We start from the raw sequence: 14,858 nt of genomic DNA, 5'->3' as shown, positions 1-14,858 counted from the left end.
ACTTTATGAGAAATCAAGATACTATAAAACAGATCCAAACAAATAAAAAAATAGAAGGCAATGTGAAATACCTCATTGGAAAAACCACTGACCTGGAAAATAAATCCAGGAGAGATAATTAAAAAATTTTTGGACTAGCTGAAAACCATGATCAAAAAAAGAACCTTCAGGTTGCCACTGCCCCCTTCTCCCCTCCAGCTGCTGGCCAAATGGTGTGGGTCAGTCATGGCTCCCAGTTGAGGCGGAGGAGGAGGGTAGCAGGGTGGGGCTGGGCCGCAGGGTGATGGCCACCCCAGGTGAGGGGCGGGGACCATCCTAGGGCTTTTTTCCCCTCTGCATATGTGGCAGCACTCTATCCACTGAACCTGTAGGTTGATAAGAAGGTGGTATAGCAGTGTGAGTGGAGAGTAGTTTCATGAGAAAAATATTGTGGAGGTAGAAATGGCAAGATTTGACAACTGATTGGATAAATATATGTAATGGAGAATGGGGAGGCAAGGATAATGTCAATTTTACAAACCTATGAGACTGGTGCCTTCAACAGAGATAGTGAGGTTTGGAAGAGGGAAGGATTTGGGAAGAAAGATAAGATGGGGAGAGACCGAATGGGGTAAACTATCTCCTATAGAATAGGCAAGGGAAAATGGTTACAATGGAGGGGAAGAACAGGAAGGCAAAAGGGAATGGGTCAACCTTATTCTCCCTGAATTTGGCTCGGGGAGGGAATGAAATACACACTAAATAGGGTATCTCACCCTACAGGAGAGTAGGGGGGAAGGGGATGATGGAAGGGAGGGCAGGCTGGGGGGGGGGGGGGGAAGTTGGAAGCCCCCACTTTTGAAAAGGGACAGGATCAAAGTAGAGAATAGAACAAGTGGGAGGTGGGATAGGAGGGAGGGAAATATAGTCAGTCTTTTACAATGTATCTACTATGTTAATGTCTTGCATTAGTAACAAGGGAGGAAAGGAATGAAACTGGAATTCAAAGTTTTAAAATCAAATGTTTAAAATTATATGTACATATATACTATTATTAATATTATCTTACATGTAATTGGGAAAGAAGATATACAGGCACTGGGGCATAGAGATCCACCATGCCCTACTGGAAAAGTCTAAGGGGGTATGGGAGAAGATATGGGAGAGAGCAGATTGGAGAAGGGGATATCCTGTGGGACTGCTATTCTGGGGTGGTGGGTAGAGGAAAACTGGGAGAAAATTTGTAACTCAAAATCTGGTAGAAATTAATGATGTAAGTTATTCAAGTTAATAAAGCATTTGAAAAATGAAAAAAAAAATCACTGAAATAGTTGGTAAACATCAGACTTCCTGTACTCCAGGGTTAGTTTATACTGGAAGGGAGAAGATACAAAATAACCACAGCATGAAAGTATTCAAGAATGATGAAATTTGCTAAAGACAGACAAAATGTCCTAAGAGGAAAAACAATTTCAGGTTGGAGGATTGGGAAGGATTCACTTCACAGAGACCATTGAACTGGGATTAGAATGGAAGAAAAGACTTCTTAAATATGAAGATAAGAAATCAGTGCATTCCAGGAATGAATCTGAGTGCTCAGGGATGACAGTGCAGCTGGAGATGAGAGAGGGAAAGAGAGAGACATCTGAGTCATATGTTTAGATGTAATAGTAAACCTATGGGAGCTGAAGAGATTACAGAGAAAAAAGCTAGAACCAAAACTAAACCATGCTACCAATAATAAATTCTTGTTAACATCAATCAACAAGCATTTCTAGTGCTTCCAATACATCCAGAACAGTGCTCAAGATTGATGAGACAAAAAAAAAAAAGGAAAAGTCTTTGCCCTCAGGGAGTTTACATTCTATGAAGGAAACAAACATGGACATATATAGATAGATTCAAGATGCATACCAGATAGTTTCTAGGGAAAGGGCCCTACTGTCTTGCTAAGAGGGTTGAAAAGGGCCATATACATATGAAGTGGTAGCAGCTAGGTAGCTCAGTGAGTAGAGCACTGGGCCTGGAGTCAGGAAGATTTGACACTAGCTGTGAGACCCTGGGCAAGTCATTTAACCCTGTTTGCCTTAGTTTCCCTCATCTGTAAAATGATCTGGAGAAATGGCCACTCCAGTATCTTTGCCAAGAAGTGATACATGAGCTAAGTGAGAGAAGCTAGTGAATGCAAAGCTGAGGAGGAATTACCTTTTACCTATGGAGGACATCCAGTGCAAAGGGGAGCTAGAATGTCATGTGAGGAACATATATTATTCCTCAGATACTGTTCCTGGCTCCAAATTCTAGATATTTGACACCACTGCTTGTTCTGCCTTACTCTATATTAGTAGCATTTCTACAACTTAATTAGAGGTCAGTTCCTCTGGTTCCTCCTAGGTCACAACCCTAAGTCCACAAAGCTTTGGGAGGTTAGTTTTAGGAAGGAGTCCATCCACAAGTATTTATTATCCTAGCAGTCTTCTAGGAGCCAGGGATACAAAAGATAAAGAATATAACAATCCCTTCTCCCAAGGACCTTATATGGGGAGCTTCTAATGGGGAAGGCAACAAATACATACTGGCTTTATAGATGGCATCGATATGTGGTGATCAAAAGAAATAAATACAAGTAGTTAGATACAAGGCATTTGGGGACAAAGGGAAGGCACTAGTAGAGATCAGGAGAGATGAGGAAGGCCTTCATATAGACCACAGTGCTTGAGCTTAAAGGAAGAGAGGGACCCTAAGGTAGAGCTAAGGAGGGAATGAATTCCAGGCATAGGAGATGGCCAGTGAAAAGGCATGGAAATGAAAGATGGATTGTCTCCCAATAAGGAATAGAAAGAAAGCCATTTTGGCAGATGTAAAGTCTAATGACTTAATGAGGCTGGAAAGATAGGTTGGAAGAGGTTGTTTAGGGCTTTAAAGACTAAACAAAGGAGCAACAATAAAAAAGCTGTAAGAAGCCATAGTAGCTGATTAACAGCATCACATGGTCAGATCTATACTTGGGGAAAATTTCTTTAGCAGTAGTGGTCGTGGTTTTGGCCTGCTACTATAAAGGAGACTTTTTGATTGACTGTAGATTCATAACCAGAAGTGGAGAACATTCAAAAGGTACTGGTTGATTTTCTCTAGGGTGGACTAGTGTGGACACAAGGGAGGGAGACCAAGCAAGAGGCAGATACAATAATCTAGGCAGGAGAAGGGAACATAAACATTTGTATAGCTCCTGATATATGCCAGGCACTATGCTAATTAGCCCTACTAGGTAGATGCTATTATTAGCTCCATTTTACAGATGAGAAAATTAAGGCGCTTAAGTCTCTTGCTCAGGATCCTAGTTAATATTTATATAGTGCTTACTATGTGCCAGGTGCTGTGCAAATATTATCCCACTTGATCCTCAAAGCAGTCCCGGAGGTAAGTACTATTATTATCATCTTCATTTTACAGATGAGGAAACTAAGACATAGTGCCCGGGGTCACACAGCTAATAATTGTACAGTGAGATTGGAACTCAGATCTTCCTGATTCCAGGCCCTGCACTCTATCCACTGAACCTCTAGGTTGATAAGAAGGTGGTATAGCAGTATGAGTGGAGAGTAGTTTCATGAGAAAAATATTGTGGAGGTAGAAATGGCAAGATTTGACAACTGATTGGATAAATATATGTAATGGAGAATGGGGAGGCAAGGATAGTCAGTTTTACAAACCTATGAGACTGGTGCCTTCAACAGAGATAGTGAGGTTTGGAAGAGGGAAGGATTTGGGAAGAAAGATAATGAGTTCAGTTTCAGACATGTTGAGGTTGATATGTCTTGGAAAGAACCAGTTTGAAATGTTCTATCAGTCACTGGTGATGAAGGACAGAAGCTCAGGGAGAGAATGGGCTAGACATTCTTTTTTTCGTTTTTGTTTTTTCTTGGGGGGGGGGGAGACAGGGCAATTGGGGTTAAGTGACTTGCCCAAGGTCATATGGCTAGTTTTTGTGTTAAGTGTCTGGCCTCAGATTTTAACTCAGGTCCTCCTGACTCCAGGGCCAGTGCTCTATTCACTGGCCATCTAGCCACCCCCAGACATTCTTATCTGTCAATAATCTGCATGGAGATGGTAATTAAATTAATGAGAGCTAATGAGGTTCCTTAGAGAGTGTAGAGAGAATAATACCTCAAGAGGATTTTCAAGCATTCTTGATGAAAAAAACCAGAGTTTAATAGAAAATTTGCCGTTCAGATACAAGAAGCAAGAGAAGCATAAGAAGGTAAACAGGGAAAAGAAATCATAAGGAACTTATCAAAGTTGAACTATTAACATTCCTACATGGAAAAACAATAATTGTAACCGATGAAAGTTTTCTCAGTATGAAAATAGTTGAAGGGAATAGAAATATATGTGTGTGTGTGTCTATTTCAGATGATATACGGGCCTATGAATACATGTGTGAATGTGTATATATGCTTACAGGTATACATAGAGGGCACAGGACCAATTTCATAGGAAGGGATGATACTTAAAAGGTGAAATTAAGAGGTGAGAGAGGAATAAGAGGAGATGGAGAGAGACAGAATGGGGTAAACTATGTCATACAGAAGAGGCAAGGGAAAATGGTTGCAATGGAGGGGAAGAATAGGAAGGCAAAAGGAAATAGGTCAACCTTATTCTCACTGAATTTGGCTTAGGGAGGGAATGACATGTACACTAAATAGGGTATCTCACCCTACAGGAGAGTAGGGGGGAAGGGGATGAGAGGGGGTATGATGGAAGGGAGGGCAGGCTGGGGGGGAGGGAAGTTCAAGCACCCACTTTTGAAAAGGTACAGGATCAAAGCAGAGAACACAAGTGGGAGGTGGTATAGGAGGGAGGGAAATATAGTCAATCTTTTACAATATATCTACTATGTTAATGTTTTGCATTAGCTACACACGTACTACCTATACTGAACTGCTTATCTTCCCAATAAGTGTGGGTGACAAGGGAGGAAGGGAATGAATCTGGAATTCAAAGTTTTGTTTAAAAAATATATATATATATATATATATATATATACTATTATTAAAAAAAATAAAAACAGTTGTTAGTGGGGGCTTACTAATAACTGAATGGGGGAAGGTAATATCTTTCGGTTCTCTGATATATTAAGGAAACTACCAGCAAAAAAAAAAAAAAAGGTTTGGGAAACATTATTGCCCATTATCCCAGAAAGAAGGAAAATGCATTTATGAAGTGCACTCTGATAAAACCACAGGAACTTCGGTCCCTTTTTCTAATTAAAAAATGCATGATGACGTAGTGAAGAGGAAAAAAACAAAAACAAAACCCATGGATTTGGAGCCAATGGACCTGGGTTTGAATGTATTTTCCCACTTACTACCTATGTGAAGACCTTGGGCAAGTCATTTCAGCTATAGGAGGCCTTAATTTCTCCCTCTGTAAATTGAAGAGATTAGATAAAATGATCTCCAAGGAAAGACACTTTCCTTGAATTAGGTGCTAAATACAACCCTCGGGGTCCCCCCCCTCCCCTTCCCCCTTCACCCCCTCCCCTCCCCCCTGGTTCCCCCCAATCAAAAAAGATTGAGATTAGTGAACCAGAACAAGCCCGGGCAATCATGAAAAGCAGGGTAAACCCGCTCCCTCTGATTGGCTCAGAGGTTTTAGGTGAGGCCTTCCTGATGGGATTGGTCGACGGAGCACCAGTAGCGTTATCGAGGAGGCGGGCGGTTACGCCGTGACGTCACAGCGACTTGCCGGCGAGAGCGCGAGCTGAAGAAGGAGAGCTTCATTTGGTTAGAGGCGGCTGTTGTGTGTGCTTCACTGTGCCCGCGTCTCTTCCCGGGCCGAGGACCTCGCTTCCGTGGCTGAGCCCCGCTCTCCGTCTTCTCCTCGAGCCTAGGCCAGCTTTCTTTCTCCTCGTTTCTGCTCTGGTATCCCTGTTCGCCACCATGTTCGAAGCAAGGCTAGTGCAAGGCTCCATCCTCAAGAAGGTGCTGGAGGCGCTGAAAGACTTCATCAATGAGGCCTGCTGGGACATCAGCTCAGGCGGGGTGAACCTGCAGAGCATGGACTCGTCTCACATCTCCCTGGTGCAGCTCACCCTCCGCTCGGAGGGCTTCGATACCTACCGCTGCGACCGCAACCTGGCCATGGGCGTTAATCTCACCAGGTAAGCACGACCTTGTGCACCAAACTTGGGCTTTTGGCTTGGAGTAAACAAAGTATTGCTTTCCCCCTCCCCCGGGCTTCTGCCCGGGTTCTTGGCGGGAGCGCGGCGGAGCAGGGTAGTTCTTGCTGCCTGAGCTGGAGGGTGGGGGGGTTGGGGGGGAGGACGGGCGCACCTCATTGGCCTGGTGGGCAGCGGGGGCGGGACCAGGCTGAAGCGCGGGGTTTGGGGAAGGGTAAGCGCGCCCTGGCAGCCTCCCGCCTAACGTCATTTCGGCGCCAAGTTCACAATGCGGTTGGACGGGCTGTGGCGGGAAGGTTCCCAGAAGCAAGCCCGAAGACCTCGAATTTAACGTAAAAAGCATGCCGTGCTCCACAAGAGGCCTTGTGGGCCTAGCGAGCCCAGCCGAGGGAGGAGGCAGCGGCGGGCCCGGCGGCCTTTGCTGCTTACCAACCACAAAAAAGGACTGGGTATTATTAGGAGGGGAGATAGGCAATGCCTTCTTCCACCAAAATGTGCAATGCTGCACCTGAGAGCCCCTGTTTACATCCCTCTGGTGCCCATTAGGTGAGGATAGCCAGTTACAGTAGCAGCATTAGCCCCCCTGGGACTTTTCTGCGCTTTATAGCTGGATATATTCATTTACTCCTTGTTCTCCCTTGTCTAGCATGTCCAAAATACTAAAATGTGCCAGCAACGAAGACATTATTACCCTGCGGGCGGAAGACAATGCAGATACACTCGCGTTGATATTTGAGGCACCAAGTAAGTTGTCCTATAAACGTATACCCCTCTTTTAAATTATTCCACTAATGCTGAAACATAAAATGGCATGTTGTGTTTCATTTGTAGATCAGGAAAAAGTTTCAGATTATGAGATGAAATTAATGGATTTAGATGTTGAACAACTTGGAATTCCAGTAAGTATCAAGGTTTCTTGCTATGTGCCTAATTATAATAGTTTTAAAAAATTAAATAATATTACCAAAGCCAATTTCTAATACATATTTGAGCTTCTAAGGTGTAAAGAAAGTTTAAAGTGTGTATCATCCTACTACCATATAGCAAAGTTAAATGTTGCCTAAAGTAGTAACTGAGAGTCAAGATTTGAGACCCAGGTCTTCAGTCTCCATAACATTAGGTAATTTCCACCTCACTAGGCAGCCTCTGCCCTCTTAAACGTCCCCTCATCAGATTTCTTCTCCTATAATATTTGTATCAATTTTTAAGCTTATTAGATACGCTGTATTACCACATGAAAGTAGAAAAGTGACGATATTAAAATTTCTAATATCAAATTGATTTGGTTTTGGAAGACAAGTTTTGATAAATTATATAGCTGCCCACATACCCTTTCTATGACTCATCTTTATGTATTTATCAGGACTCTATAATGTTGATGATCCTGTACAGTGATTAGTTTCAAAGCTCTTGGTCATTCCATTATACATTCAAGGAAAATAGATTTGGCTACTCATAGGTAATAAATATTTAAAATAGAACTAAATGTGCTTTTCACTCCCTTTTATATCAGACATTGAAAAAAAGTTGTACTCTGAAGCTTTTGCACTATTTACTAAATAAATTATTTGTTGTGTCTTAAAATTATCTTTTTGGAATAGATGTTATTCAAAAGAATGCAATTTCCTATCTTTTTTTTTTTTTCAAGCAAATGAGATCAATGACAGATCTAAACATTTAAGCTCCTAAATATGTATATATTCAAAGCTGTTTTTGTATTAACAGGAACAAGAATACAGTTGTGTGGTGAAAATGCCTTCTGGTGAATTTGCACGAATCTGTCGGGATCTCAGTCATATTGGAGATGCTGTTGTAATTTCCTGTGCAAAAGATGGTGTGAAATTTTCTGCCAGTGGAGAATTAGGAAGTGGAAATGTAAAACTATCACAGACAAGTAATGTTGACAAAGAAGAGGAAGCTGTAAGTCAAATTTAGATCTTGAGAAAATAATTTAAGTGCAAGTGAATTATGATATTAGTAAAAACAGAATAACAGGTTGAAATTCTAAATATTAAATGAGTATAATTTGATCATTCAAATGAAAGTCATTGGTAGAGACCTATTTTGTTGGTGTATTTTCCAACTTTAGATAATGAAATTTGTAGAGGTGGGAAATGACATACCTTTTACCTATAGATTATAAGATCATAGATTTATAATTGGAAAGGACTTTACAGATCATTGAGGCTAACCTTGTTTTTTACAGATGAGGAAAACAAGCCCAGTTTAAGAGATTTGTCCAAGGTCAGACAGGAAGATTAGCAAAACTATTTTGAAAACCACAAATTAACTGCAACTGGTTTTGAGACTCAGACTGCAATGAGTTAGAGGCAGGATCCCTTTTCTATAATGATGCATCCTAATGCCCAACTGTATCATTTTCTGAAGGGGTTTGTAAAAAAAATCAGATAATAGGAAATTTGTTGTATCCCTATTGTTTTTAAAGTTCATTATGGAATCCAGGTCATGTTAAGTTACACAGAGCCACAATATTACAGTTACATGGAATATCTCTCATGTATGAGATTTTAAAGCTCCTTGAGTACAAAAGCTATCCAATATACCTTGTATGAGCATCTAGCACATCTATGAGCGTGTAGGCGCTCAGTCTTTCAATTAGATATTTAATTCTACTTTAGCTATTAAAACAAAGTAGACAATAGATGTTACAAAAATTTCAACAAAAAGTATGATCCTAAGTTAATGAGGAAATTAACCAGAATCTCCAAACCTTTCAAATCAGTGCACAGTTGTAATGAGTGCCACTGCATTAAAATATCTTTATTATAAAACATTCAGAACTTTGGCTTCTTTTATGCTGCATATTGATTTTTTAATGAATTTTATTAATATTTTGTTTTTGCATCACCATGTTCCAATACAATATATCCCTTTTTACTGAGCCATCCCTTATAACAAAAGTTGAGCAAACGTAAACTTAACCATACCAATTTAACCAAGCTTGATGCTACATCCATAATAGAGTCCTTCCTGTCTCTACAAAGAAGGGAGATAGATGCTTTCATATATCTCTTTGAAGTCAAATCTAATTTCACAGCCTTCAGTCTCAATTTTTCTGTTGTCCCTTCTGTTTACATTGTTGTATTTGTTTTAGATGTTGCTTATCTGGTTCTGCTTCATTCACTTTGCACCAATGAAGAGTTCTTATCCAGACAAGGGATTGAAGGCCATTAAAAACCTAATTTAGTTTACATAAAAGTTGAAGAGCTTTTGCATGAACAAAATTAAAACAACTAAGTTTGAGGCAGAAGACAGTTGACTAGGGGATAATCTTTTATCACATGTCTGATAGAGTCTGATTTCCTAAGTACATAGGTAACTAAGAAGTATAAAAACTAAAAGTCATTCTCCATTGATAAGTAATTAAAGGATATGAGCAAATAGTTCTTAAACTATTAGAATCATATGAAAGATTACTCAAATTTCTAATAAGAAATGTAAATTAAAAAAAAAATGTCAAGTTCAACTTCATACCCAGCAAATTGGAAAGGATTGCAAAAGATGGGGGACTAGTGTTGGAGGCCTTGAGGGAAAATAGGCATGCTAAAGAGCACAGGCTTTCAAAGAATTGTAAAAGAATCATTTCTTTTTTATCCCTTTATCACAAACACTCAGCTCCACCTTAGAACCATGGAAATGAAAGTGAAATTTTTAAGGAATTGCTCAAAGAATTGCTAATCAGAATCTATTTCTGGTTAAATGGCCTTCTGAGAATTGCCAGCTAATTAAGTTTGTACTAAGGCAATATGTCTACATTTCAATTAGTTTGAGGGAGTAGGAATTCTATAGTATTTAAATTTTTAATCAAGTTTCCAGTTGAATTTATTGTAAGATCAGAACAGATTTATTTCTAAGACTTCTCTCTTCTTTTAGGTTGCAATAGAAATGAATGAACCAGTTCAGTTGACCTTTGCACTTCGATACCTGAATTTCTTTACCAAAGCCACTCCACTTTCTCCTACAGTAACACTCAGTATGTCTGCAGATGTACCACTTGGTAAGATAATAAATTACTTCATCTTCATTCAATGAACTTAAAATCTTCCTTTCATAATGCTGCCAAATGATTAACCTTTTTTTTCTTTTTTAGTTGTAGAGTATAAGATTGCAGATATGGGACACTTAAAATATTACCTGGCTCCCAAGATTGAGGATGAAGGAGGATCTTAGACGTACTTAATTTCTAAGAAGATAAAGGGGAAAAAGCTCTTGAAAAGAGAACTGCTTTTGAGATATTCAACGATATGTTTAACTGTTAAGTCATTTCAGTCTTAACTTTCCATTTGTACCTCTAGGTACACATATGTAGATAACTTTCTGTAAATATAGTACTTCTCTCCAAATAATTTGTTTTTGTTTTTTATCCAAAGTTGGATCTTAATAGTATTATCTTAGATCATGCCTTATTTAGAAATTCTATTTTAGATGTTTTTATACCAACAAACTCCTTTTGTAATTCTAACAGAAAAAGGGGGTGTCTTCAGTTTAAATAAAGTTATATAGGAATTGAGCTCTTCACAGAGTAGTGCTTTCAAATAGGGCCCTGCTCTGCTGCAAAATTTTATATGGATTCTCAGCTTATAGCTATTATTAATGTAAAAATTACTCGCCAATATTTTTATTTCTCACCCTGGAGCTATTGAATATAAAACATTGTGGAAATGGCAATAAAAGGATATTTCAAATACTGAGTACACGATTTCTTTACATAAATATGTGTTTGTATAGAGTGTTAGAGATTGAGAAGCTATTTAAGGGCATGTGAATATTTAAGGTTTATAGTAGAGACTTAGGTGAAGAGGGAATGAATCCTATATGCTTACCTAAATTGAAGAACCATTAAACATTTCTGTAGCATTTAGCTTTGGCCATAAGAATCAAGGAATTAGAACTTAAATCATGGAATAGTGAGGTACAATGAAGAGTTGAGATTCTCAAGATTATTAGCCTCTGAGTTCCATTTCCTTGGAGTCTGCTACTCACTGTAATGTCATTTAACCTCTGGGCTTTTCTTCATCCGTAAAAGTAAGGAGTTGGGCTAGATGACTGACCTTCAAGATCCCTTCTGGCTCTAGATCTAAGATTGTGCAATTCAGAAATTAATGTTTTGTGTCCTTTATAGATTTCCAATTTGAGGATATCCTTAATTCTAACCAAATAAGAATTCTAATTCAAATTGCATGGGTTGACACCAGCATAATGATTTTTATGCCTTTTTTCTCTTTGAGGTCCTAATATAATGTGAATGACCTTTGATATGTATTATAGGTTTGCAATTACCTTGATAACAGTAAGCATCTTGAGCAGGGGTGGGGAACCTGCAGCCTTGAAGCTACATGTGATCTCTAGTTTAAGGGGGTTTGTTCTGTAAAGTTTGGATTCAGTGAAAGGGCTGCACCTGAAGACCTAGAGGATCATATATGGCCTTGAGGTCATAGGATCCCCAGCCCTGAACTTGACTATCCTAAATAATGTGATTACTGACAAGAAACTCATTTTTTAACTTGTATGATAGAATACTTGCTAACATCTTTGGATTGGTATTAATCAGTTGTAAAGTAACCCAAAAAATAGTAATTTTTTTGGGGTAGCTTAGATACTTAAGTACCTCTTTAATGAGTATGGTTCCATAGGATCCTGCAATCTATTCAACTGCACTCTAGATAAATTCTAGAGAACTAAAAAGCAGAGGCCTTTCTTTCCCTCATATTAGGTAAAAATCTAGGTCAATAATAAATTTTTAAAACACTTTGAAAGCCTAACAAATGTAAACATTAAATTTCTCATTGCAAGTGTATGTCTTTTTTTTAATATCCCAGGCTATATAGAGCTACATTATAGTTCAAGAATAAATTAAGTTAGCTCTTAAATCGAATTAGTTTGTATTTTTGTGGGCAGTTTGAAGACAAGGACAAGTATTCTATCACTATGGTCTTAGTGGTGAGGTAATATGATTGAGAAAAGATGAAATGCAAATTGGGTATAGTTCTTGGAATAGTGGTTTGCTTTAGGTGTCCGAGAAAACTGCTTAGTTGGCCTATGTATATGGTTAGTTTTCTAAGAAAAACAATTTCAGCAGCTAAAGGGGCCTCAGGCACAAAGATAAATAGGCTTTGAAGTATTGTAGGGTAGGAGGGAGAACACTGGGTTCAGATCCCAGTTCTGCCATTTTTGGAATAATCTAATTTGTGATCTTGTAACCCTATGAGTCAGTGAAACTTTTTAAAGTGCTTACTATGTGCCAGGCCCTGTGCTAAGCGATGGGGATGCAAATATGAAAATTGACAGTCCCTGCTCTCAAGGAGCTTACAGTCTAATGGAGGAAAATAACTCACTTTTGGAAGCTGAGAAGTGGGAGGGAGCAAGTAGGGGCATGGTGAGGTCATAGAAGTCCCAAAGTTAAGAAATGAGATTCTGAGCCAAGCTCCTCAAATGAACCTACCCTTCAACTGAAGGGATTAAGGGTGGTGATGAGATGGAGTGCTAAGTCCAATGGGTGCAGAATGAGGTTTTCCCAATAATGAGCTTCTTGAGACATGGTAGAAAAGTCCCAGTTTCAAACATGGGCTGACCAGGACAGTGCAGGAGCAGAACTAATATCTCCCTTTTTGAAAATTCAGACTAAGACTCCATTAGCTTTTCTGGCTATCTTATCACTATCAGTTCTATATCTTTCTCAGATAAGTCGCTATCCAAGTCACACACATCCTCCATCTTGTGCTCATGAAGTGAATTTTTAAAAGTCCAGTATTTATAAGATCATATTTAGCTGTATTAAATTTCATTTTATTAGATTCACCTTAGAGTTCCAACCTGTCAAGATCTTGTTGGATCCTTAACCTATCACGCAGTATGTTAACTGTCCTCAGCTTTGTGTCATCTGAAAATACTCAGTTTGTTGATTTAAACTAACAGCATAGGACCAACCACAAATTTGTCAGGTACTCTATACTAGAGACCGAAGTCAATATCATCATGACTTCTGAAATAAACTGTTACTCCAGTTCTACCTAATGGTACTATTGTGCTTATCTCTTCATGTTTTTTTTATGAAGATAGTATGAGACTGTCAAATGTTTGTCTAAAATCGATATGAGTACACTATATAGCAGGAGTTCCCAACCTGGGAGTCTACCTCACTCCCTCTCTCCTTAATGTAGCCTTCCTAAGGGATCTGCCAGTCTAGTGAAAAAAAAAGTCTTTGAAATTTTAACAGCAGGACTTTGTTGGTTAGTGTTTTGTAGTTATGAATGTGTTAGTGAGGAAGGGGGTGTAGACCTGACTTGTGTCCATCAATATTTCAGCAATCCAGTTCCAACCTCCTACATCTAACCTTCTAAACTAATATGAACTAATATGGATTATCTGGCCTTAAGGTGGGTGGTTCAAGTCAAAAGGAACAGATGCAAGGAAGTAAAGAGGTAGAACTCTCTCCTGATGGGAGGTAAGGGAGAGGGAATCAACAAGCATCTATTAATCACCTACTATGGGTCAGGTCCTAGGGATGAAAATTGCCTTTCAAGGAATTTAAGTACTATGGTGAAGACAATGTCCACAGTAAAAATACATGAAGTAGTAATACAAGTTTATTTTGGTGGCGAGAAAGTGGGAGTAACAGGAAACAAAAAAAGATGTTATTTTGAATAAAATTTTGACAAAAACTAAGGATTCTAAGAAGTGAAGGAAGACTCACAGATTCCGTCAGGCCCCTGATACTTAGTATTGTTTCAGTGAGGTCCTACTACTACTATGGGCACTGATAGAGGGAAATTATTTTTCTCTAGTTACTGGCATACCTAAGAGAGCTTAGGTCCAGGGTAAAATTGTCAAAATTCACTTCTATTCCACATTGGAATCTAAGAATGGAATTGTAGGGGCGGCCAGGTAGCACAGTGAGTAAGAACACCGGCTCCAGTGTTGGGATGACCTGGGGAACAAATCCGGGCTCAGATACTTAGCACCACACCCAGAAATAACTGGCTGTGTAACCTTGAGCAAGTTACTTAACCCCAATTGCTTTAAAAAAAAAATGGAATTGTTGCATTTCCAAAGATTCCTTTTTACCTGTTAAGTGATGTTTCACAGCCCTGACTTCTGGGTGCAAGATAAAGTCTTGGTATTATGGAGAGGTACAACATTATTCCTGTGCCTTCAAATGGGTTTACATTAATAATCTCATGCTTAATCCTCTAAGTACTATTCTCATGCCTCATCATGATACAAAGATGACCTGAGTCCTCAAAGGTTATACCAACTGAGCCCAAGCTCAGTTCCAAATATGGGCCACAGTCTAACTAAAGACCCACTTGTTTAAATTACAAGATGGTCATCTCCAAGTTTGCCACCAGTTGAGGAACTTTTCAGCTACAGCCTCTCTCTAAGACCATCAACTAAATTATAGGTGGATTATAGCATTGAAAGAAAATAACTATGAAATCAAAGATCTTGAAATAGCACTTTTATTATATAACAATTTAAGCTTTATAATACATTTCCCTCAAATAGCCTTTGAGGAGTCATAAAGTTACCCCATTTTATAGATGAGGCTCAGGTTAAGTGATCAGATCACATAGCTAAGGACAGAGTGTGAATTTTAACAGATCCAACTTTTTTTCTTTTTGGAGGGGGTGTGATAGTAATGGCAATTAAAGATTCCCCTGTATTGGCTTGGTTTTCA

General features: G+C 39.0%; 1 protein-coding gene across 1 annotated transcript; it reads left to right on the top strand.

The window, feature by feature from the left end:
* The first annotated feature begins 5,696 nt into the window (after positions 1-5,696).
* PCNA (proliferating cell nuclear antigen) lies at positions 5,697-10,868 on the top strand. The gene is made up of 6 exons (XM_069068883.1): positions 5,697-6,142; positions 6,807-6,904; positions 6,992-7,059; positions 7,886-8,080; positions 10,055-10,178; positions 10,272-10,868. Exons 1-6 carry the CDS (start codon positions 5,922-5,924, stop codon positions 10,349-10,351), a joined length of 786 nt encoding a protein of 261 aa, XP_068924984.1. The 5' UTR covers positions 5,697-5,921; the 3' UTR covers positions 10,352-10,868.
* Positions 10,869-14,858: the final 3,990 nt, after the last annotated feature.

This window comes from Petaurus breviceps, unplaced genomic scaffold, assembly GCF_028583685.1.
Source record: "Petaurus breviceps papuanus isolate PSGF00001 unplaced genomic scaffold, PetGlider_PUasm1.0 90775, whole genome shotgun sequence".
Lineage (NCBI taxonomy): Eukaryota > Metazoa > Chordata > Mammalia > Diprotodontia > Petauridae > Petaurus > Petaurus breviceps.
The sequence above is the reverse complement of the archived record's forward strand: the minus strand, read 5'-3'. Positions and strand labels throughout refer to the sequence as shown.